Source organism: Pelobates fuscus, chromosome 1 (assembly GCF_036172605.1).
Source record: "Pelobates fuscus isolate aPelFus1 chromosome 1, aPelFus1.pri, whole genome shotgun sequence".
Classification (NCBI taxonomy): domain Eukaryota; kingdom Metazoa; phylum Chordata; class Amphibia; order Anura; family Pelobatidae; genus Pelobates; species Pelobates fuscus.
Genome location: NC_086317.1, coordinates 299,009,549 through 299,036,665, shown reverse-complemented (window position 1 = coordinate 299,036,665; position 27,117 = coordinate 299,009,549). Strand labels below are relative to the sequence as shown.

Below are 27,117 nucleotides of genomic sequence, written 5' to 3'. Positions count from 1 at the left end.
GAAATAAACCAGTTACAATAACAAAAGCACATACTACAAGAACATACTTAACACAAGTATTATTGACCATTGTCGATCAGATTTTAAAGGCAGGATGTTATTTATATAAAACATAGATTCATCACGCCTTTAATTGTAAGGCATTAAAGCTAAGCATTTCAACAATGGTGGTAATCATTATTTTATCAGTGGGTGAACTATTGTACTATTAAATGAGAGCATCATACCTAAAGCAGCAGAAGATGCAAATTAAGTAATACACGGGAACTGCAAATATCACTTACCATACAATGATCCAATTGTGTTTGAAGTGTCTCCTGCTCAATATTTTTCATATCTAATACAGGTAACTCCAAAGTCACTTCATCTAGGATTCTTTTAGATTCTTTAAGCCGCTGCTCAAAATTTGCTGGTTTCTGAAACAGTCTGAATTTTGTGGACACTTCTTGCAGTTTTTTCTGTTAAAAAATAGATATTTTAATTAATATTCTCATGTGATTATGATAATATTACCATGAGTTTATTGTGTTATTATTATAATCCATATAGATACATATTATCTGCTCTTCCTATGCAGACTCTTCATCTCTTGGTTCAGTGTGCTCCATTAATAGGAAATCTCTGAACAATATAACATGTTCAATCTCGTCATCAACATCAAATAATCCTTTTAAAGCTTTTTTAACAAAAGGTGTCTATAAGTTTAAAAAAAAAAAATAGTGGATGCACGTTAATCCTAGTTTCTGTTTTGGCTTAAAAATATTGCAAACGGGCCATATGTTTTAATAATGTAATGTGATGTTTTTTTTCCAATTTCAAGACACAGCCAACACCCCAGCTAGCAGAGCTTGAAATCACACCAATACTAATTTAAAAATGGTAATAATAACAAACTGATTTTATACCTATAAAAATAATATTGCCATCAGTGGCCATCATTTCATCTGAGGTGCTAGGGACAAAAAATAGTTAGTGTCACTAAAGCTAGAACTCATACAAGACAAAAGAAGCAAGTATTTAATACAGTGACAGATACATAACCTTACCTGGGCTATTTCGATCTGTGTAAGAAGTTTGGGGGGCATTTCTTTAGCCTGATTACGTTTTTTCATCTCTTCCAAACTAATTTCATGGCTCATCAAATCAGACTGAATTTTCTATTATAGAATCAGAGAATTAAATTGTGACTCATATTCGAAAATTGGCACCATGTAAATTCAACATTATGTCTTGTACATATATGATATGCAGATTTAATACTCAAATTGTTGCATACATATTACTATCATTGAAAAGCAAAAACAAATCAATGCAGTGGAATGTAGAGAAAATACTTTGATTCTTTTATCTCCCTTCTGTAAGTTCTACAGAAACATATTCTATATATCATCGTTTTATAAATAACATCATCAACTGGTATTATTGATACAATATTGCAACCTCTGTTTTTATTTTACAAACCCGTGCCCTACTAGTCCAGTGTTTTTAATTTCCTTTTTATTAATCTATTGTTTTTTAGTACACACATAATGTAAACCAAACAGGCAATTTAAACATAATGAAGTTGCTGTTATTTAGCAGGAGGCAGTGATACTAAAAGAAGAAAAGAAAAAGATGGAAGCAGGTAAGGCTTAAAGAGAGATAGCAAATTATTACCATAATAAGAACCTTTAACCATAATGCATGAATCTACAATTTATACCAGATAATATGATTCGTAGAGTTTTGTCACACTCTTTATGATGGTATAATTATTGGACAAGCTATATCCTAGATCTTGCACAATGTTTCATATATAAAATTGATCTGCTTTTTGTAGAGTAGACATCTCAAACCTTGCCCTGCAGATGTTGCTGAACCACAAATTCCATGATTCTCTCATGATCAGTTAGACTTGTGCATGGTTGGATTGTTCAAATCATTTTTCCTGGAGTTGAAATTATGTTCAGGCGTCTAACACTCGTTCATATGATAGTTCGGCTCGGCCAAACATTGTTCATGAAAAACTGTTCAGGAAAACATTTGGACAAACCAAAAAGGGCACAGAAATAAAAAAAAATGGTATACTGCAATATATATATATATATATATATATATATATATATATATATATATATATATATATATATAAATGGTATACTGCAATATATATATAAATATACTGTATTTTGCAGTACACTGATGGGCGCATTTTCCCACCATTCAGTTCAGGTGAGAAAAAGTAGCCAGTAAAGGAAAATAGAGGATCAGTAAATGTTTATATGTATAGTATAGAGGGAATAAGAAGGGCCATATTTTATATATTATTACTGTTATTCATTTATTAGCTCTATTGGTTGAATAAAATCAACATTTAGTGACTGTCCACTAGCCATCAATCTTCTTTTTTCCTATCAATCATCTCTTTTTTGGTGTCACGGTCAGAACTCTGAATTCTGAAGGTTTTGCCATCACATATACTTCCCTATGGCTCTTCGGCGATAGAAATTCAGCTAAACAGTTGATGGGCCCAAGTTCATGCAAATCACAATTTGAACAAATACAAATGCTCAAGTCTATCATTGATTGATCGATTATCATCAGATGATAGATAGAGTTTAAAACCCTAGCTTTAGAAAAACAGTAGCTGAGAGCTCATACCAAGTCAACCATGTTAGCATATTTTTTTCTCATCCTTTGGAATGGATATTTACATAACTTCTATTGATCTGTTGCTTCCTTCATTGCATTGGGATTACCGTATATACTCGAGTATAAGCCGAGTTTTTCAGCACATTTTTTGTGCTGAAAAACCCCAACTCGGCTTATACTTGAGTCAATGTCTGTATTATGGCAATTTGCATTGCCATAATACAGACAGGGGGCTGTGGGGGCTGCAGAGCATTTACTTACCTCTCCTGCAGCTCCTGTCAGCTCCCTTCTCCTCCGCGCCGGTCCGTTCAGCACCTCGGTCAGCTCCCAGTGAGCCGCGGGGTCATAGTGCAGCTCTCGCAAGACTTACAGTATGAGAGAGGTGCTGAACGGACCGGCGCGGAGGAGGAGGGAGCTGACAGGAGCTGCAGGAGAGGTAAGTAAACTCTCTGGCAGCCCCCCTCCCCCCACTGAACTGCCAATGCCACTGGACCACCAGGGAGTGAGAGCACCCCTCCCTGCCATGTAACAAGCAGGGAGGGGGGGACGAAAAAAAATTAAATAAAATAAAAAATAATAAAAAATAATAATAATTACATTAAAAAATAATAATAATAAAAAGTAATAATAATTAAAAAATATTAAAATAATTTAAAAGAAATAATAAAATTGCCCACCCCCCACCAAGGCTCAGCTACACACACACACACACACTGCACTCATACACACACACTGCACTCATACACGCACTGCACTCATACACACACTGCATTCATACACACACTGCACTCATACACACACTGCACTCATATACACACACTGCACTCATATACACACACTGCACTCATATACACACACACACTGCATTCATACATACACACACATCACTCATACACACACTGCACTCATATACACACACACTGCATTCATACACACACACACTGCATTCATACATGCACACATCACTCATACACACACTGCACTCATACACACACGCTGTACTCATACACACACGTTGCACTCATACACACACGCTGCACTCATACACACACTGCACTCATACAAACACTGCACTCATACACACACACTGCATTCATACACACACTGCATTCATACACACACTGCATTCATACACACACACTGCATTCATTATATACACACACTGTAAATAAATATTAAATTAATATAATTTTTTTAGGATCTAATTTTATTTAGAAATTTACCAGTAGCTACTGCATTTCCCACCCTAGTCTTATACTCGAGTCAATAAGTTTTCCCAGTTTTTGGGGGTAAAATTAGGGGCCTCGGCTTATATTCGGGTCAGCTTATACGCGAGTATATACGGTAGTGCTTCAGTGTCATTCAATGTCATTCATTACTTGTGACCAACAAACAATATCACGCTATGAACATGGGTGGGTTTATTGGCAACACAGTATATCTCATTCTGTATCTGCATCACACACTGTTTTTCAGCCTGTGACATGTTTGAGCTCTCCCTTATTATTGTTATTATTTTCTTATTTATATAGTGCCAGCAAATTCCATAGCGCTGTACATAATAGTGGCCAAAATACACAATTCTGGTCATGACATCAGGATCTACACTTTCCTCTTGGTGACATTCATGTTGGAATGTTACATTACGTCATGCTGCTTTAAATATGAATGCCCATATAAATGTCCATGCACTGCATTTGAAAATGTCAGCATCAAAAAACAACAGTACACCAAAATCAACCTATTTCTCCCCATTATCTCGGTTACATTTCAAAATGTGCAATGCGTTCAATTTAGATTATTCTATCTATTTCCAGACAAATGCATGATCCCTTATGATAAACCATGACCCAATTTGCAGCACAAATAAAAGAAAACACTTCTTTCAGTAGCAATAAAACCCATCTGATTGACAGTAACTGACTCTTTAATCTTCATATACTACAGGAATTGGGGGGGGGGGTATACTTGCATTTAGGGTGATCATACCTTAATAAGTGATCAGAGTTCAGTAAATATCTACTGAATGTAATGACAATGAGCTATATTCAGTGTCTGTATGTTATTATTATATATTATTTGCACATTATCTGATTTTGATGTGAATTCCAATGTAACTGATAGAACTAGCGCTCTGGGACTCTATGGAATTTGCTGAAATATGGATTGTGTTCTGCTTATTACTTTCTGCGTTTTCAGTTTATTGAGCCGTGAATCCCAAATCCACTGCTTCCTTCCAAAGTGTAATCACTGTGTGTTGAGCTAAAAATAATGATTCTTCAACATAACATATAGGTTACATCTTTACTGCCTCTCAATGTCCTTTTGTATGAGCCGCTGCAAAAACAAACAGCATACTGTAATTGAACAAATCTTATCTAGCTTGGTCAGGCCAAACAAGGTATAAATAAATGATTGGTTTTGCGGCAAAAAACATGCTGTTATCTATTGGGACTCCTAGTGGAGAATTGTATCTTTTAAACAGGTCTATCAGGTATGATTGACAAATAAGTCACGTTTATTTATAAAATAATATGTTTAAAGAAAAACACAAATAAAGCTTCTAAAAATGTATTGAAACCATGTGAATTCTCAAAAGAGAAAAGTCATGGAGGGGTGACTAACCGCCGAGAAAGATGGATCCATGAATCCTTGCTCCGGCATATGGGCTCTACAAAATTGAGAAATTGAGAAGCAAAATCTCCATTCATACCCCCAAAACGAATCATGTCTCAAGGCAAACATAGGAAGAATGCATATATAGCTGCCAAGCTTAATGTTTTCTGCCAAAAACCTTGTCCTGTGTCACTGGCCGCACAGGCTGCCTTTCAAGATGGCAGAGGCTTGTCAGATGATAGCAACCCACCAACTCTGGCGAAAACATTATAAGGCAATGTCTCCACGAGGCCCTGGATGCCTTATCCACCAAACTGAGTCAATCTTGGACATGTAGTGGGGACACGCCGCACAAAGACCTTCAAGATCTCAGGGCAAGAACAACGCACACAGAAACGAAAATGGCCACAATGATTTGGCTAATCAAGTGCAGCAACTGCAGCAACACATCCAGTCTTTAGAATCAAAAATGATGGACGCAGAAGATTGGTCCCGGAGGAACAACCTCCGCTTAAGGGGGGTTCCAGAAATGGTCCTCCCAGATGACTAGCCAGATATGCCCATGGCCTACTGAATACTGTAGCCCCTGAAGTGTCGGCAGATATGCTGCTGCTGGACCGGGTTCATCGAGTCCTGCGCCCCAAGCATTTGTTGGAATCAATGCCTCTGGATGTCTTACTGTGTGCTCACTACTACCACGCAAAATAAATAATCCTAAAGAGCAGCCACACAATATCCTTAGATGATAGCAACCCACCAACTCTGGCGAAAACATTATAAGGCAATGTCTCCACGAGCCCCTGGATGCCTTATCCACCAAACTGAGTCAATCTTGGACATGTAGTGGGGACACGCCGAGCAAAGACCTTCAAGATCTCAGGGCAAGAACAACGCACACAGAAACAAAAATGGCCACAATGATTTGGCTAATCAAGTGCAGCAACTGCAGCAACACATCCAGTCTCTAGAATCAAAAATGATGGACGCAGAAGATTGGTCCCGGAGGAACAACCTCCGCTTAAGGGGGGTTCCAGAAATGGTCCTCCCAGATGACTAGCCAGATATGCCCATGGCCTACTGAATACTGTAGCCCCTGAAGTGTCGGCAGATATGCTGCTGCTGGACCGGGTTCATCGAGTCCTGCGCCCCAAGCATTTGTTGGAATCAATGCCTCTGGATGTCTTACTGCGTGCTCACTACTACCACGCAAAATAAATAATCCTAAAGAGCAGCCACACAATATCCTTACCAGTCGACTATGCAACAGTAAAAATCTTGGAGGACTTCTCAGCCGCAACCTTAAGAAGACGCAAGTCTTTTTCAATCAAGTGACTGCGACCCTCCGTGAAAACAATGTCAGGTACTGCTGGGGATACCCTACCAAGCTGCTGGTAGTGAAGAATGGGAAACTCATCCCACTGTGAACTCCTGAGGAAGTGCTGAAGATCTTGCAATCCTGGGGCATGAAGATATCACATACAAAAGAAACGACTACCTCACCTGTGAAGCTGACCCAAGAATGGACTGTAACCTAAGCGGAGATACAGCAAACATAGCAGTATTCACCGAATAAGAACTGTCATGGTTGCCGGTTTTATATGCAAGTATCGCAACCCTGTTATTATCCATGTGCTACTTTAGTTTATTAGCTCTATAATGCTAATCCTTACTTTTATTATAATGTAATACTTTTACACATATCTAGCAAGTCTCACAAACGGTAGGGAAAACAACCCACACTTCCCACTAGTCTAGATAGAGAGTGTAGTGACGAACCCGATTGAGTCGGGACGCAGTCTCTCCGACCGCAAAACATATGCAGAAACACTCTGAGAGACATGCTATGGTACCCGTACATCACTCGGGCATTAGGGTACTCTGAGCCCAGCAAAATCCTAGGAAAGCCCCATCAGAGTAAAGCTCACTCTCAAGCAGGGGACATAACTTTGTACCTCATTGACGTAGAATGTCACGATACACTCTGCCTAAGATATCTATGACCCACAGCTACAAGTGTATTATAAAAAGTGGGGAAATTGTTATTGATGTCAACACCCAGTTATATGTTTTGCTGATTTTACTGTTTATACATGTTATTGTATTGCTTTTCTACCAGCCATACATTTTCAAGACTACCTTAGAGCCCAGGTAGCCACTAACACTATATGATGGATCTAACTACCCCCAAAGTGCAAATGTATTGCACTGTTCCCCCATGGAGGGGACTAATGTGCATACTTTCCTTTACCCTTTCCTGGTAGCTATGCAATCAATCACTCCGGTTCCATCCCCTCTCGTCAATCCACCTTCCCATTGAGAGTACGGGGACGCAATTCTGGGTATACCAACCACACGGGCTCAGCACTATGTTAAACACTGCTGAAATACTGATCCTGTTTTGGCAGACCCACCGCTGTAACTGCAACCACAAACCCGACATATAACACTTCAACTTTGGTACCCACCAATATGAAAATGTATTCTCACAATATACGGGGCCTAAACACCCTTCACAAGCATTGCAAGCTCCTAGAAGATGTCAAATGTGTCTCCGCCTACATTGTATGTTACCTGAGACGCATTTTGTCAAACTGCGCTTACCCACCTTTGGCACCAATGATTACCCAACTCAATTTCACACAGCACACACCTATAAAGCCAGACATGTATCCAAACTCTTCCATAAATCACTTTATTTTGAACTACTTAAACTCACCACTGATAGTAAGGGACGATATAACATATTACTATGTATGATCAATGATATAGCTACACCATTGTAAACATGTATAGCCCAAGTTCCCAACAACATCATTTCCTACATAAAGTGCTATCTAAAGTGGAACCTATTAAAATGGAACTCATGATGAAATGTGGGGATTTGAACCACATTCTAGACCATGCCCTGGACACATCACTGCACCCCACTGCAGCCAGGCACCACCACCTCAAACCACACTGCCAATCCCTGACCAAATTAGTCTTAGAGGTCAGATTATATGATATGTGACGTGCATTGCACCCATTAGACCGTTCCTACACTCATTTTTCCCCAGTACACCAAATGCATTTAAGGATTGACCATATGCTGGCCACAGGCCCATTACTTAAAAAAGTGGTCCACAGCGAGAGAGGTGACATTATTTTGGTCTGACCATGTGCCAAACATCATGTCAATATCTGAACAATTTACCTCCAGAGTCTTTGCCCCTTGGAGTTTAAATGGATCGATCCTGAGGGATGACACATTCAAACACACTATACATAACGTGTTCAATGAATACTTCTCCCTTAATACTAATAAAGGGACATCCCCTTTGGTGGTATGGCAGGCCCACAAGTCAGTCATGCGAGGACTCTTTTTAAGCCGCTCTTCCTACCTTAAAAAAACGGTCACGCAATGAAAGCATGGCACTTTTGCGTGACCTCCGAGATGCAACCGCAAAACACTATATCCAACCCACTGATGCTTTACAGACCACTATTGACAACCTTACAAAACAGATTAACGACATATCCATGGAAAAAACGATATATATAATGCAAAGATTGAAGATACGAGAGTATCACCAAAGCAATAAAACGGGCAAGCTTTTGGCCACCAAATTACGGCAAAAACAAGGGCACACAAAAATTCCCTACATACTAACCAACAGACGGACAAAACTCTACAACCCTCAAGACATAGCTGATGAGTTAGCACGATACTACACAAAATTATATAACTTAAAAGAGGACGCTACTTTGCACCAACCCACGAACACAGACATAGATTGATTTTTAGCAAGAATCAAAATGCCTATCCTTTCCCAAACTCAAACAGACAGTCTTCAAGCTCCAATAACAGAACAAGAAATAATTAACACAATACTGGCACTCCCCCAAGGGAAGGCACCAGGACTGGGCGGTTTTCCAAATATATACTATAAAAAATACACAAACACATTAGCCCCCACAATTCTTAAAAACCTTCACGACTATGCTCACGCAGGAGACCACACCAGAAGACATGCTCATGGCGCATATCACCACCCTACTGCAACCGGGGAAGATATTAAGCAAAGGGTAAAACCTGCGTCCTATCTCCCTATTAAGCACCGACATACAAATATTTGCAAAAATATATGCCAATAGGCTGTCCACTATACTCCCGGTGATCATCCATGATGACCAAGTCGGTTTCATGCGGGGAAGAGAGGGGAGTGATGGTATGCGGAAGGTGCTGGACCTAATAGAGGTGCTATGGGGAGGAGGGCACAGTTAATTTCTCTCCCCAGATGCAGAAAAAGCACTGGCACTTCCTCCTCGCGGTGCTGAAAAAATATGGTTTTCCGGGGTAATTTGTGTCAGCGATGCGAGCCTTATATAGTAACCCTGTAGCCAAAGTAGCAGGAGGGGGTTTTACCTCTGCCCCCTTTCATAACTCAAATGACTATAGGCAGGGCTGCCCCCTTTGCATTTATTGTACGTTTTAGCGCTGGAACCACTCACAGCACTCATCAGAAACAACCCTAAAATCCATGGCATACAAGTTAATGACACTGGATACAAACTCACATTATTCGCAGATGATATCCTCCTTATCTTAACGTAACCCCACATCTCTATACCAACATTCACTGGAATACAACAGGAATACAGCAGATGTTCCTATTACAAACTCAATGTAACTAAAACACAAGCTATGGGTATCAATATGCCAAAAAAAATCACTGCAACGCCTATAATCCCAACATTCGTTTGAGTGATCAGACCAACTAACATTTCTAGGGGTGGCCTTCACTTCCAATATTCAACATATTTATAAATCAAACCATACACTGTTATTGAAAGAGATCAAAACAACACTACATAACTGGCAAAGGAAGTAAATATCATCACAAACCGTCTGGCAGCCATAATAAGGATGGTAGTCCCCAAATTCCAGTATCTATTTCGCACATTGCCCATCTGCCTCCCTAACTCATATTTTAAGGAAGCCCAAGGGTTGCTCAACCAATTTATCTGGGCATACAAAACACCTAAAGTAAGGGCAACCACGCACTATCAAAAAACTGCCGCTGGAGGGATGAACGCACCAAATATACACAACTATTACCAAGCAGCTATCATCAATAGCATAGTACCAGCCCAAACTCAAAACAAACTACCCCAATGGGTGACATTAGAAAATGAGGTGATGCAAAAACACACACTGTTATCCATAATATGGCTAGCCAAACACGTTAGGCCCAAAAGAGTAACAATCTTACCTACCACAGCGACGACCATTCATGTGTGGGATAGGAACAGACATAAATGCTGTTCAGAGATCCCATACTCAAGAGCTATGCCCATCTCAACCCTACACTCACTATACTATACCAGATTTCAATTACAAAATTTGGGAACGCCACGATGTACACTTTATTCACCAACTTTTTCACGATGGCCAAACACTACTCTTTCCAGACAAATAACAACGATATGGTCTCCCTTTAGTGTTGCAATTCTCGTATTTACAAATACATTCATGGTTAAAAAAACTAAATGCTTGGACTAATGAAAATGTACATGAGCACCGGCTGACGAGCTTTGAAAGAATAATGCTTAAAATGATGCCAGCAGTTAAAAAATTCTCAATACTATATTCCAGGATACTGAAGTATGACTTAACTATCAGATACCCATTTGTTGTAGCATGGGAAATAAACCTTGGTTTGACATTTTAGGAAATAACATGGCGGGAGATATTCATAAGTCCTAAACAACTCACACTCATACAGAATTATCACGGAAAATCTTGTACTGCTGGTACTTTAGTGCCGATGCACCTCAAACAAATTTATCTTAACACGTCAAGTCATTGCTGGAGGTGCACATTAGGAACGGGCACCATGCTCCATATCTGGTGGGAATGCCCAAAATTAACAACATACTGGAAAGCAGTGGCCAACCTAATTCATGGTAGCACAGGGACTACTTTACTTATAACACCTGACTGTATTCTGCTCCATAACTACCCATCTAAGTTACCCAAAGTGAAAAAATATCTAATCTACCAAATTAACATCACAGCGCTGGCTATGATAAGTAAAAAATGTTCAAGCCCCGATGCGCCAACCATAAAGCAGTATATCAACCTAATTGAAACTACACAATATTATGAATTCTTGTGCAGGGCAGCTTTCCCCACTAAAGCTAAATTCAGGAGCTCTGCCTGGCACATGTGGAATGTCTTCAGAGAATGTAATCCCCAAGAAAGGTCAACTGAACATGACTCAAAGTCTCGCCAGCTGAGTTCAAAATGACTCAAACTGATTCATAATGATTCAAGATGATCCATTATTGTATAATGTTGTACACAGCTACTCTTGAAAGGTCAAAACTGACAAACTGAGACCTAACCTGTCACGCAAAGTACCGTCTTCTGCCCTCTCACCTACTACCTTGACCCCTCTCCATCCCTCATCGTCTGTCCCCCCTAAATCTATCCATTATAAAAATGTTCATATTGTTGCACAAAAATGTTCTATGTATATCAATACTTCAACCAGTTACTTATCTTTTATTATGTACAAATTATACAACTTGTATTACAAAGCACATTTTGTTAACATGAAAGTTGCATAATAAAAAATAAAAATGGAATAATAAGAAAAAAATGTGTTTCTTTGAATAACTAATTTGCATATGCCCACCCAGAATCCTTTGCAGTAGTAACATCACTGCAAAGTTGAGGTTTCTGTGGGGAAACCAAGTCTTATGGCTTGACTGGTGTGTGCAGATCTGTGTTTAACAATGTATTGACTATCCACTGACTTCAGGTGGAAGGGGTTTAATTAACTTTTTTCCCAAGCATTACTTTCTTGGTTTGTACATTGCAGGTAACGCCAAGCCTCAATAGCAAGCCAGTAACCAAGTTTATGCTGATGAGTTACATTAACAACGTAATAGCTGTCCATGTCGGGTTCACTAGCTTTACATCTCTTTCTGAGTTGTGGTTCAAAGATGTTATATACAGCAAACAAACTCTTAGGAATCCATGTTTAAAATGGAATAATGAGGCAAAATATTGAGTTTGTTGAACTCATTTGCATATGCCCACCCAGAATCCCTTGCGGTAATAACATCACTGCAAATTTGAAATTTCTGCAGGAAAAGCAAGTCTTATGGCTTGATTGGTGTGTGCAGATCTGTGTTTAACCATGTACTGACTATCCAATTTTATATATATATATATATATATATATATATATATATATATATACATACATGAATGAAAGCAGAAACAAGGCTACTAAATTCACCAGAGATACACACACATACAGTATTTACTTACTGAGACGTTAGAGCCCTCTATAAGTATTTCAGTAACAGACTATTTATGTATGTATTTAATAGACTGTTTAACAAATGAGTAACTTTTTCACAATTTAGCATAATATTTTTTGATTTGTAAATAGTAAGAAAAATATTTCAAAAAGATGATTTTTAATCTAATCATGATTTAGAATATGCATCTTTTGACAAGACCTATCATCTACATTCACAATTATAGATCACGTGTAAAAAGGGATGCACTATTTAAGAGCTGATAATTTTAATAAATAGTGTAGCTGGCCTGTATGTTTACTAATGTCAACTTAATTCACGATCAGGGCAGTCTCTGTTGAGTTCATATAATTCAAATTAACACGTCTATCTCCTCCCCTATGCCACTAAGCTCTTTCAAAGAAAAGGCTTTTTTTGTATGGGCGTGATCAGTGCATGTTTGAAGAATGATAGGAAAATTTTTGAGGAAAGAGAGAAATTGAAGATTTTAGCTAAATATGGGACTGTAGCAGATGGAAGAGATTGAAAAGGTGCAAGGGAATGGAGTCAAGAGGGCAAGTTATAGAGTAGAAAGAAAACAAAATGACTGAAACCTCCTCTATTTTAAATGTAGAGGAGAAGGCCGGGCAGAGGGTCGGCCACTTGAGAGGAGAAGCGAGCAAGGGAATTTCCCTTCAGACATTTTACGAAGTAGGATGCAAAATTAACAGCATGGAAATTAGTAGATGAGAGGAGGCAATATCAGGTACATTAGTATATTAAAAGTTTGCTTTTGGGGTCATGCAAGAAGATGGAGATGAGGGAGGTGAAGTATATTTGGCAAGAAAGATGGCACAGGTATTGGAATGAAACATAAATGTGTAGTGCAGGGAGTCAGCCATACTACAAAACGGGTGGTATGTTCTACCATCCTCAAGCACCTTTGGAGGTTTTTGGTGAATTTGGTATGCCAGAGTTGGTGTTTAGTTTGACAGACCGGGTGTCAGGGTACTCAGGTGTGAATATAATTGATTGTTTGTGAGGAGGAGTGAAGACTAGAAGAGAGGATAAAACAAGGTGGGAAAATTGAATAGACAGCAAGGGTGAGAAGAGAGGGAATACATGGAAATCATGAGAGGCAACAGAGAAGAGAGGGGTTTGGAAGAGTAGATCAGAAAATGATAGAGAGACTACGGTTAGAGACAGTAAGGTAAGTCAAAAAGAAATGGGTGCTGCACAAGTTAATGTGAGACTGAAAAGATATCAGGGAGTATGCAGAAGTAAGTTTATGTAGATAGAGGGCCGTGTCTTATACCAGATGCTCAGCACCTGGTTAGGAGCAAGATCACCTGTTGGAAGGTGTGTCAAGATATGCAACAATGACCATGCGTAGGGAGGGTACTAGTTCAGTCAGAGTCTGGATAAATATGTATCAGCTGTGTGTGGAGAGAGGAAGGCAGTTAAAATACATATTGGAGGAGGGGAGGGGGCAGGGTGGTAAATTGATGGTCATTAGAATCAAGTAATTCCAAAGGTTTTTTTTTTTTCAAAATTAATAAGTGTTTAAAAATAGTCATAAAAAACATGTTAAATTGAAATACGTTAGAAAATGAGTGAGCTCTAAAAGAAAATAGTCAATGTTTGCACCTCAGTTGATAATATAGGTGTGGATCAGAATATAAATATTAACAATTAGTAAATGTACTGATTACATTACATATTTATTATTTATTTTAACAAAACTCACAAAATGGTAGCATTTGGTGTAAAACTTTGTTATATAGTCTGTCTTTTTAATTTAGCAATGTGCTGAATGCTTACTACCACATGGTGGTGCAAGATGAACACTAAATGAAATATGATTCCATGAATTCAAACTGAAATGTATGCGTTTTATGATAAAACCATGCATTTGTGTGATAACTTCACTGGCCACTGCATTTGTGTATTCTAATACATGTTGATTCAAAGAAAATGAAAACGTTAATATTACTTTACTTAGCATAATGAATTAATACATTTGGATATTACGTGTTATCATTGCATAGAGTATACGATGGTTGAGTATCGTTAAAATGTGCAACTTTTTTGATAATAAATGAGTAGCAATAATTAAATTATTATATGAAGTTGTTAAACAATTATAAATGTATATAATATATATTGAGATGTTTGAGTTAAGTTTTGAATCATTGAGGTTTGTTCCACCGTAATTTAAGAATTTTTCTTTCAATACTTTAATACATACTATTTTATTTTTTAAAGGAGAGCAATATACAATTTTCCATAGATAAGTATACATATATACACAAAAATAAATGTATATAAAAGCTACAAAGTTGTATTCCTAGCACTATAGCTTCCTGGCACCCACCCCTCACATCCCCCATTCCGCACTGCAATGGTTAATAAACCCTTACTGTGCTTTCAAGATTCCAGTGCCTATCACCCCCTCTGACATCACCCTACGGACACCTTGTCAGCCTCTTCTCCTGGGGGGCCCAAGAAGTGGCCAGCTTGCCACCTTGGACACCCCCCACCCCAAAGCTGGAATCAGGGACGTATTAGCCGTGATGCAAACAAGGCATTTGCCTTGGGATGCACTTTCTTGTTAGCCTGGCAGCTAACTGACAATCCAGACAGGTGGGCGGGCGGTGCTGGCGAGGGAGCACTGATTAGTGAGCTCTCTGCTCAGCTCCCTCGCGCACCGCAGAGTGATGCCGGGAGCCGGAATATGACATCAGGATGAACAGGAGGATGAGTGCTCCCTCGCAGCCTGCAGTCCAGTAGCCCAGCAGCCCCACCGGACCCCAGGGACACAAGAATCTACCCCAGCATTCCCAAAGGTAAGGGGGGGATTGAATTAAAAAAAATGTGTGTGTTAGTGTATGTGTGTGTCTGTTAGAGTGTGTTTGTTAGTGAGTGAGTGTGTGTGTGTTAGTTTGTGTGTGTCTGTTAGCTAGTGTATGTGTGTCTGTCAGTGAATGTGTGTCAGTATTTAGAAGGCGGGGAAGGGGGGGTGGTGGGGGAAGGGAGGGGTGGCAGGGGGGTGGGGGTATCCTAAATTTTGTCATGCCTAGGCCAGCACAAATCCAGGATATGGCACTGGCTGGCATCTGTTCTGTTTGTAGGCAGGCAGAGAGGGAGCACTCTCCCTTAAGCTCTCCCTGCTCTGCCCGATTGTGCGCACCGCTGTGATGCTGTAGCCTGAATATGATGTCACTTCAACCCGAGCATCACTAAGCGGCATGCGAGGGAGCAGAGCAGGAAGATCATTGACCACTTGCTCCCCGAGCCGCCCAACCCCACTGGATCCCAGGGAAATAGAGAATTAACGCCAGCACTCCCAAAGGTAGGGAGGCTGGGTGGATTAAAAAAAAAAATAAAATAAAAAATTGTGAGTGTGTTATTATGAGTGTGTGTGTGTGTCTGTCAGTGAGTGTGTACGTATGTGTGTCTGTCAAAGAGTGTGTGTGTGTGTCTGTCACTGAGTGTGTGTCCATCAGTGAATGTTTATCTGTCAGTTAGAGTGTGTATCTCTCAGTGTGTTTGTGTCTGCCAGTGAGTGTGTATGTGTGTCTGCCAGTGAGTGTGTATGTGTGTCTGTCAGTGAGTGTGTATGTGTCTCGCAGTGTGTGTGTCTGACTCTGATTGGGTGTGTGTGACAGTCTCAGACCGCCTGGTATCCAGAGTGGGTACCTCCATCAAGCTAGCTTCCTAGCTCTCCACCAGAACACCTGTAGTTCTTCAGCCTCTAGCCATCACAGCTTGGCTGGGGTCTCTCTGTCGCTTCCTGCCCTGGAACAGGGTTCTGGGTACAGCTTCAAGTGATTAAAGGGACACTACAGTCACCAGAACAAATACAACTTATTGAATTTGTTCTGGTGAGTAGAATCATTACCTTCAGGCATTTTGCTGTAAACACTGTCTTTTCAGAGAAAATGCAGTGTTTACATTACAGCCTAGTGATAACTTCACTGGCCACTGCTCAGATGGCTGTTAGAGATCCTTCCTGGGTCATGGCTGCCTAAAATGCATCCAAACATTAAGTGTCTCCTCCCTCTGCATGCAGACACGGGACTTTCCTCATAGAGATACATTGATTCAATCCATCTCTAGGAGGAGATGCTGATTGGCCAGGGCTGTGTTTGAATCATGCCGGCTCTGCCCCTGATCTGTCTCTTTGTCAGTCTCAGCCAATCCTATGGGGAAGCACTGTGATTGGATCAGGCAACCACTTCTAATGATGTCTGCAGATAGCTTGTTTTTCAGAGTCAAACAGCATGCAGAGTTACAGCTTCAGGCTTGAATACAGTAAGATTTTGCTATATTTATGGAGGCATGAGGGGCCCAGGGGGGGCTAGATGGTGGTTTTAACACTATAGGGTCAGGAATACATGTTTGTGTTCCTGACCCTATAGTGATCCTTTAAGCTCTCCTGCAGAGAGTATAGCTGATCCACCCAAACACTGGTCCAGACTGAGTGAAGAGCGAAAAGGATCTGGTTTATTCAGGCAAGCTATACAGAATGTATACACATCCCCCATTGTATTCAATACAAGCCCCTCCAGAGATCTCTGTGCCGGGGAGATAATTGAGTTATAAACCAGTAAGCTAATTATTTCCCAGGAACCAAACACAAAAACATAAAAACTTAAAAGTACCCTAAAACATCATAAAAATATACAATAACCCCACATGTCCTACATCCCCAAACATCCCTAAATGCCCAAGTTGTCTCAGGTCCATGCAGTGTAGGGGAAATGACACCGGGGCAAATTTCTGACCGGCTGCACACGTGGTCCCATGCCCAAAATAGTTCCAGAGTGATGTGTGCTTTTGCAGGTCAACTTTCAGGAGCTTCTGTGGCCAAAATATGGGGTGCTCCACCTGGCTCTCATGGAGCATTTGTTCCCTTAGTCTCAGGCACCTTCCCTCCAAGAAGCACTCTCCTGGCGAGTCGCAATGTGGTTCAAAACCCTGGACCAAGTTGCCCAGGAACCGCAAGGTCACCTAACAGAAACCAGTTCCATAACATTCGCAGCTAAGTACAACTGAGGACCGTTCATGGGTTGGTCATGTGAATGGCTGCCAGGGAGCTAGCGTTCAGTTGAATTCCAGAGAAGGAAAAGTGCCGAAACAGGGGCACCAAGGGAAAACTGCTAATGGCGGCTGGGCAGGGTAACTCCCGAACGGGGTCTCCGACCTGGACCATAGTGGGTGGACAGGAGGCCAACTTCCACGCTCCTCCAGGAGTTTGGGGCAAACATCCATAGAAAATAGGGTTTGTCACAGTGTGTCTCTGTCAGTGAAGTGTATATGTGTCTGCCAGTGAGTGTCTGTCAATGACAGTGTGCATTTGCCAGTGAGAGTGTGTCTGTAAGTAAATATGTATCTTTCAGTGACTGTTTACATGTATCTGTCATTGAGAGTGTATATGTGTCTGTCAGTGAGTGAGTCTGTCACTGAGAGTGTGTCTGTCATTGCGTGTGTATGTATGTCTGTCAGTGAATGTGCTTATTTGTAAGCATGTTTGTGTGTCTGTCAGTGAATCTGTATGTGTGTATGTCAGTGTGTGTGCGTGCATGTGTGTGTATATCTGTCAGTGAATGTGTATGTGTGTCTGTGAGTGTATGTATGCGTGTCAGGGGTGCCGGAGTTTCGTCATGCCTAGGGGAGCACAAAACCAAAAATACACTAAAGCTGATGCTATATATACTCTTATTATGGTTAAACAATTCTTGCCTTTACTTAGTCATGCAAAGACCTCCAGAAAGCAAATAAAATATAGTGGAACAGTCTCAGCAATGCCTACGCAACAGTTACCTGCCGTTGTATATTCGAATCTAATCTGAAAAAAGAATGCAAGGTCATTTTACACACAGCCACAGCTGACACATAATGAAATCTGATTAAGTAGCCAAGAGATGACTCACTGGAGTATTCACAGTAATCAGCTTTACAGCACGTAAAGAATAGACACAGAAGCAAAGGAAAAGGTTTCGTGAGTGGGTTACAATGAGCAAACATTTGCAGTGTCATTTTATGAAATAAATATTAATGATTGAAGTTGTTCTCAACTATGAAAAAGAATATTGGAAGCTAAGCACATCTTGCAGTTAATTAATTGCCTAACTTGATCATAAAGGGGTTTATTTACTAATAAGTGATCACTGTGAGCTGACAAACAAATAGCAAAACATAGGCCACGGCAGTTGAGATGATACAAGACTCTGGCTTGGCTCAATATGGCTATATGTTTCTAAATTTGCAAACCGGTCGGCTTGAATTTTCACTGTTTAGTAAACAATCACCTAGATGTGAAAATATTGCTTGACGAAATACAAATCCTTTTTTTTTTTTCTTTATAAGGTTTATCAGGTTAAGGTAAAAAAAAAATCTGTTGTTTGCTTTACCTGAGCCTCTTGAGGAACCTGAGCAGCATCAATTCTGTCTGCAATATAGGCCATCAATTTTCTGTCAGTGGTACCCAGAGATTCCTGAATTAGACCTATAGCTTTCTCTGTCTCCTGGGCAGACTGGATACTTTGTTCCAGAACCTTTTGTCTTCTCACAGCCTGTGAAAAGAAAGAAAAGAACAAGTTAATATTATTTTATTATTTTTATGAATTCTGTCAGTGCTATATTACAGATCAGGAAGCACCTTTTTGTAAGATGGACTTCGATGACTTTTGCCACTCATTCAGGCTGCCGTTTTGATAAACAGGCAATAAAAAGGAATAGGTATTAAAGATGACACAACATTAAGTATATGTACAGTAGCTGAAAGTATTTGTTTTTTGTTACACAGCACGGTTGTAAGGAACTGCTAAAATTGTTCAACGGCACCTGGTCTGAATCCTGTAATCTTTGAAGAGACTTAGCCCACTTCTCGCTGATCTCATTACGTAGTTCAAGAGATTTCATTCACTGGGAATAGGGTCACGGTCACCACACAACAACATAAGCCAGAGCGGCAAGTTAGAGGTGAGAATAGGATAAGTGAATGGAAGATACTGTGATTAAGGATGGCAGCAATCTCTAGAACGCTAATAAATGAACAAATCAGAGGAGCTCATTTTTTAGCTGCCTCTAAAACAGAGCTTGCAGCACAGGTTAAACAATTTGAAACTGACTTCCAATAAATCTTTCTTTTTTTCAGATATGCATAAGTCCGTTCAGAAAACGGAAAGAACATTATCTTTAATTATAAGGTGGTGTTAAATGTATGGAAAATGGAAAGAGAAAAAATCAGCGCTAGATTGCCACACAAGAAAATAATAAAAAGGCTGCAATCCTTAAAAGGGAGTCCCCTATAATCCCCTAATGGTAAGAAATGATGCAAAATAGAACAAAAAAAGGTTGCGCCTAAAATATACAGTAAAACATATAAGAGTGTATATAATAAATAATATAAAATAATACAATTTAATATTAAATATTAAATGAAATATAAATGGATAATTGGCAATAGTCCAAAACACTTATCATAAGTCCATAATGGTAGATGCCATGTATAAGGACAGGGATCCTGAGGCGTAAAATGGGGTGTGTCTTCACAAAGGTGTCCTTGAAATCCAGTGAAGTAATATGTGGAGAAAAAGACAAGAGGAACTCCAATGGCACAGTATATAGATGAATAAAATGGTAAATAAAATAAAATAAAAGTAGTCTAACTCACACTTTTCAGAGCTAGAACCTAGCTCTGATATAACGCACGTAAAGTGGAATAATCCCCACTCAAGGATATGCGGAGTAATATTGATTGGCGAGTATCTGGCTCAGATTCAACGTCCAAGTTGGTATTATTCGACCCAGGGAGGAAAAATAAAGTATATAGTGCTCTCTGTATAGTAATTAAAAGGTGTAAAAAGAGAATAAATATACTACTCACAGTATATAGAGCAGGCTTGTACTGCTCAATGTAGGCGCTTGGGTGGTATCATCCCCACCTAAGGATTCTTTAGGCTTCTCGTCAGGTAGATAGTATATGTATAGTCAGGTGAAAAAGAAAAGAAAATGGCTATAAAATGTTTTATGCCAAAGTATTTTCTTTATTGTAAAGTAATAAAATTAATATCTAAACGCGTTTCGCCGCAAGGGCTTCTTCAAGTAGATAATTGTTCTATTTTGGTGTTAAATGTATGCTCAATCTCTGTTAAACACTTTTCCACGGTTGCTATGGGATATTTTAGATCAGGAAATTAAAAAGAGGCTTTATTTACAGACTATCTGAGCATTACTTAAAAAGTATGGATAGAGAAAATGAAATAAAAGCGATGCAAATATACAAAGGATGCATAAATCTTTAATCGTGTAGTTTAATGTGTGATGTTTGCTTGTATCTTTACAAGAAAATTCAGTTTGCATAAAAATAAAAGTGTCACTGTTTACCTAGAGCAGCGTTTCCCAATGGGCATTGCTGCAGAGGGACCCGGTCAGCGCCATGGCTGATTAATTGTGCGACCCGGTCCCCATAGTATGGGATGCTGGGAGGAAGTGATAGACAGTCATTTCCTCCCAGCTTCATATACAAAATGTTGCACTGGATGGAGAGATGCCGCAGCCGGCAGTGAGCAGCTCCCCCCACACACACCAGCATCAGCCAGTAAGACCCTCCTGCAAACAACAGGTATGCTAACAGGAGGTCGACTAAAAATATAAAAAATGTCATGTGTGTGTATTTGACAGTGTGTGTGTGTGTATATGTGTGAAATCTTTGTGTCACTATGTGTATGTGTCACTTTGTGTATCTGAGTGTGTGTATTAATGTCTCACTGTGTGTGTGTGTATTAATGTGTCGCTGTGTGTGTTTATCGGTGTGTCAGTGTTTGTGTGTATCTGAGTGTGTGTATGTTTGTGTGTATCTGAGTGTGTGTATGTACCACTGAGTGTGTGTATGTTTGTGTGTATCTGAGTGTGTGTATGTACCACTGTGTATCTGAGTGTATGCACCAGTGTGTATATCTGAGTGTCACTGTGTGTATCTTTCAGTGGGTGTATGTATAGGTGTGTGTGTGTATTTGTTTTGGGTGACACTGGACGCCCCTACGCATAGCATGAAGACTTCCAGCATCAGTTAGGCAACTAAAACTAGCAAGTAATTATTGCAGTTACTTAAAAATTTCCATAATCGCTCAGTGTTAAGGGAACTGGGACAGTGCACCCAGACCACTTCAATGAGCTGAAGTGGTCTGGGTGCCTATAGTGTCCCTTTAATTCCAATGAAGTGGACTGGGTGTTGTGCTCCTGTCATTTGAACACTGCAAAGTAAAATATTGCTGTTTTACAGGAATGTCAATGTTTACAGGGGTTAACACACTTCTAGTGGCTGTCAGGAAGATAACCATTAAAGGTACTTCCTCTGCTATAACAGTGTTTAACCCCTTAAGGACCAAACTTTTGGAATAAAAGGGAATCATGACATGTCAGACATGTCATGTGTCCTTAAGGGGTTAAAGGTATGTAAAAATGTTTTTACTGCAAACAGGGGCAGAAACCTTAACAGTCAGAAGAACACTATAGCATTAAGAATACATTTTGATGTATCTTTCGCAAAGCAAACAAAGCATTTGCCTTGGGCGGCACTCTGCAGGGAGGCGGCAAAAAAAGCCGCTCTCAAACGCCCAGGCAGATCCCTTGTTTGCCTCATGTCCTGGGAGGCTCAAGAGTTGGCTACATTGGAGCCCCCACTTACTCCGGTGGGCTGCAGGCTGCGAGGGAGCATGTTAACCTGAGCTCTTCCTGCTCAGCTCCCTCGCCCGCCGCTTAATAAAGCCGGGAGCTTTGTTAAGTGTCACTCCGGTTCTCAGCATCACCAAGCGACGCGCGAGGGAGCTGCGCAGGAAAATCAGAGCTCCCTCGCTGCCTACTCTGCCTGTCCTCTCCCTACCTGCCCACCCGGCAGCCCCACTGGACCACAGGTAAGTAATCCACTCCAGCTCTCCCAGGGAGTGTGTCAGTCAGTGAGTGCGTCTGTCAGTGAGTGAGTCTGTCAGTGTGTGCATCTGTCAGAGTGTGCATCTGTCAGTGAGAGTGTGCGTCTGTCAGTGAGTGTAAGTCTGTCAGTGTGTGTCCGAGTAATAGAGTGTGTCTGTCTATCAGTTTGTCAAAACAGTGAGTGTGTGTATGTTGTTGTGTGTCACTGTATATGAGATTGTGTGTCTGTCAATGAGTGTATGCATCTATCAGGGAGTGTGTGCGGCCTTGACAGGAAGGGGTGGGAAAAATTTAAATTAGGGGATGTGCCGAGCACTGTCCTGCCTAGGGCAGTACAGATCTAAAATACACCACTGGGAATACATATTTTAATTCCAAATGTTATAGTGTTAAGTGCTTTATGTGTGAAGAGTATGTCCCTTTCTTTCATTTTATAAAAGTGCAGATTTCAAGAGAAATCAGCACTTTTAAAATTCTATCCAGTTACACCTTCCCGGTTGTCATTCAGACACCAGAGAGGTTTTTCTTCTATCTAGCCAAAAAAAAAAGTGGCAGGTGCATGCTCAAGCACTACTACCTTTAGCTGCTTAGCTATACTGTGGCTTTGAGGCAGGCAGACGCACAGGTATGACTGGAGAGTTGTGTATCGTAACACACAACTCTCCAGTTGTAGACATGTACACACATGTACCTTGCAATGACTTCTCAATTGTAATCCATAAGGATTCTCAATAATAAGCCTCTGATTGGTCATCCTCCAGCACATAGGAGAAAGTCTGTTCAAACGGTTCAAAATGAGCTGTAGTGGTATTGGTGTTTGGAATATTTTCTTAAATTGTTGATGCTTCTTTTCTGCATGTAATTAGCACAATTATGAATTAAATTTTATTTGTATTTTATTGAATTTTGCATACAAAGTATATATCCACGTCATTGTATGAGAGGGTATAAAGGATACATCAAAATGAACTGTTACATACGATAAGTAAACTATAAGTGCACAAGCATTAATCTTGAAAGAGGTATCAGCTTAGAGTTCCTCTGTAACCCTTTCCGAAAAACTTATGGACATAGGTAAGTCATATGTCAAACTAAGACAGAATCATTGGCAAATTAGTCAGTGGAAGTGAGCAGGCAAGTATAAGCAGTGTTGTGTCAGCAAGCCTATCCCCCAGTCTGAATCAGCGTCTAAAAAGTGTGTTCTTGGTAGGTTTGGTTCGGGTCAGTGAACTGCTTCGGTACTCTTCGGTGTTTCTACTTCTGCATGTGGATCTTTCAGGTTTAGTCTCTGTATGAACTTCTCAGGGTCTTCATCCAAAGAGAGTATAATAATCTAGTCTCCTTGTGGGACTTGCAAGGCACCATCGGCTCCCCAGAGGTAGCTGACTGAGTGGCCCCTCAGTATCTTAGCCACTGGAGCCAGTTTGCGTTTTTCTACGAGTGTAGCAAATGGGATGTCACTGAAGAGAGACACTGAGGCTCCCTCGAACTATATGTGTCCCAGCGCTCTGGAATGGCCCATAATTACTGTGCACACTGTAATGTCTCTGGTGACTATAATTGTGTCTTTGGGGGCTGCAGCCGGGGCTGTGGCAGCTTTACTTACACAGAATGCAGTAAGTATCATGGATGGGTCTGATCCCCACTTTAGGCCCATTGAGGCCATCAGCTTGTGGGAATGCTTCCCCAGTTACCTCCTCTGGTATGCCTCTCAGGCGGATGTTGCGTCACCTATGTCGGGCTTCCATCGAGACCACCATTCGGTGTAGTATCTGGACCTGGTGGGTAAGGCCCTCCAGGTGGGTCTTAGTTGTTTGTGTTTGAACGGCTCGTGTCTATTCACCTCTTCTCCACCCCTCTGAGCGTCTGTTGAAGAACCTCTACCTCCTGTTGCATCTCCTAGAGGTCTGCTTTCCATAGTGCACGCTAATGCAGGAGTAGTTGTTTTATATCCCCCTTCAAAAAGGGAGACAAATCATCCTCTGAGTCAGCCTCCGGGGAGTTCACACTTTGTCTGGAAGAGGCAAGGAGCTCCTATTCCTCCTGGGATTTCTCTGAGGGTTCCACATCGTACCTTGCGGTGGGCACCACCTTGGGAGCCACTAAAGGCACTTCCTCTGCTATAACAGAGTTATAGATCAAAAGCTGCTTATAGAGTTTTGCTGTTGAGTGTTGAAAGGTAACTGGAGTGTGAACCAAGGACAAGTGTCCAGGGAACACTAGTGAGATACTGGTCTGAGTTGTTGGTCACTTAAAATAAAAAATCATTTAATCGGTATACAAAACCATGAACTTAAAGTAAATGTAAAAAGAAAAGAAAAAGTAAATAATAAGTGCACTCTTACAGGGAGGAGGGTAGAAAGGTAGCTCAGGGAGCTCAGGGACGAGCTTAGGCAGTGGGTAAAGGGAGGTAGCAGTAGTTTATGGCTACATAATAGTCCTATGCAAGAATTTAACTGCTTTCTACAGAACTGGACATGAGCTTTTGTGGCTACTATGAGAACCTCTCCAATACCCAGAGCAACAGTGTACACAAACTGGTAAACTCCAGGATACTGTAACAGCCTGTGTGATATAGAATACTTCACATCTGCTATAGAAACAGGATAAATCCTTGGAGTGTACAACAGCCCGTTAGTAGAACCCCAGTATTAGGTTACATAAGAGGATAGAGTCCTAGATCCGTGTTACAAATAATTTCACACTATCTCCTAAGGTACAATAAATCCTCAAAGGCTGGTGCCCTATCTGTGCCAAATCCGAGGTATAAACTCATACTGAACCCTGAATAACGCTCCAGACCGGTTACCAACCCTCCTTGCCCTGATTAAACACCCAAAACAATAGTGAAGAAAAAAGTGCTGTGCTTTAAAAGAACATAACTTCTGCCTAACGCGTTTCGGCGCTAAAGAGAGCGCCTTTCTCAAAGGCTATCACCTTGGGAGCCACTAAAGGCACTTCCTCTGCTATAACAGAGTTATAGATCAAAAGCTGCTTATAGAGTTTTGCTGTTGAGTGTTGAAAGGTAAGTAAAACTATTTTTTTTTGCAAATAGGGGCGGAAACCTTAACAGTCAGAAGAACAATATAGTATTAGGAATACATATTTGTATTCCTAAAGTTATAGGGTTATGTGCTTTATGTGTAAAGAGTATGTCCCCTTCTTTCATTTCATAAAAGTGCAGATTTCAAGAGAAATCAACACTTGTAAAATTATATTCAGTTACACCTTCCCGGTCGTCATTAAGACACCAGAGAGGTTTTTCTTCTATTTAGCCAAAATAGAAGTTGCAGGTGCATGCTTGAGCACCACTATATTTAGCTGAATGGTATTCTGCTCGAAGGAGAGCCTAATATCTGCCTGTTTTGGAGTTACTGGTGGGTAATATTTGTGGTGCTTACGCCCCATGGTGTTTCTGGGGGATGAGTTTGTGTTTAGGTTTCTGCTGGTTGTTAAGTTAGTAATATACTGATACAGTCTAGGAGTAGATGCGGAGCTCCACTAAAACACGTCTGATCAGTCGCGTGGTCAGCCACGCCCCCCCACCCACAATTATGAATTTTATGTGCACTGTAATGTGATCCATTGAGCTACTCAATTTGAAGTTAGCCTCTGCTTCAGGTTAAGTAAAAGAGACTGAAAAGGACTTTGTCCAAGTCTTAATTATTTGTTAGAGTGTCATCAAGACTTATGGCTTTTCAGCATAGATCAGAGGCAATTTGGAAATCCTTTTCCATCTTTGTATTGTTTGATATGTATCATTTTACATTTGTTGTGTGTTTTGTATTCTTTTAGACGATATAGTTTATCTCTGAAAGGCATAGAACTAGCTATTAAGCATAATTTTTATACGTTGAGCACTTCTTACTTCTGCTTGCTTTGTTCTACAAACTACTAGCATGACTCGTTGTTGTACATTTTTGTTTTACACTCCATATCACCTATAAATGACTTTATATTTGTCTTGCTGTCAATGATACACTAAATTACGGAATTAGATTAATTGTATTCATGTAGCTCATTATACTTTTGAGCACTGTGTAATCACTGGTTTAGAAGAATCTGATGCTTTGTATTAAAAGGACCGTATAATGTATTCAGTATTTAAGACCTTTTTTATATTTATAACCTATAGACTCACACACAAAAATTAGATAAACAGGTTCTGATATAGACAATGACACAAACAATCTAAAATACCATAAATAATCCAAACATCTAAATACATGGACACTTATTTCCTGCACGGAATTATGTCATTTTGAATACCTGCAACTTGGTACACAAGTGCTCACTTGGCATTTAAATAATTCTATAAATCAAATCTTGTAGTTATATGAAGAATAACGGCATCTGGGAAAAGAAATGTAATATACATATTTCTGCTAATGAATTTAATGCCAGCTGAGCTAAGCTGTCTTTATAGACTGTAGTCGTTTATATTTTTACAACAGCAGTTCTAAACGTACAAAGTTCAGCAGATAATATTAATATAAAGTGCATGTTTTGTCAAAACATAACTGTGCAATAAAAATAAATATCTCTCTGTGCCAATGTATTTTTCCCACGCAAAAATGTACTAGCAAATTACCAACACATTGTAAGCAACTGCATGTCACCGCAACAGTAAAATGTTAA

At 40.1% G+C, this 27,117-nt stretch overlaps 1 protein-coding gene across 1 annotated transcript in view; it reads right to left on the bottom strand.

The window, feature by feature from the left end:
* Positions 1-27,117, bottom strand: part of DMD (dystrophin) — a 2,317,639-nt gene that overhangs the window by 1,284,911 nt on the left and 1,005,611 nt on the right. The window contains exons 30-32 of the mRNA XM_063457949.1: positions 18,957-19,118; positions 1,047-1,157; positions 285-458 (exon numbers count right to left, since the gene is read on the bottom strand). Of these exons, the coding sequence (XP_063314019.1) occupies positions 285-458; positions 1,047-1,157; positions 18,957-19,118 (447 nt within the window). The remainder of the gene's footprint in view (positions 1-284; positions 459-1,046; positions 1,158-18,956; positions 19,119-27,117) is intronic.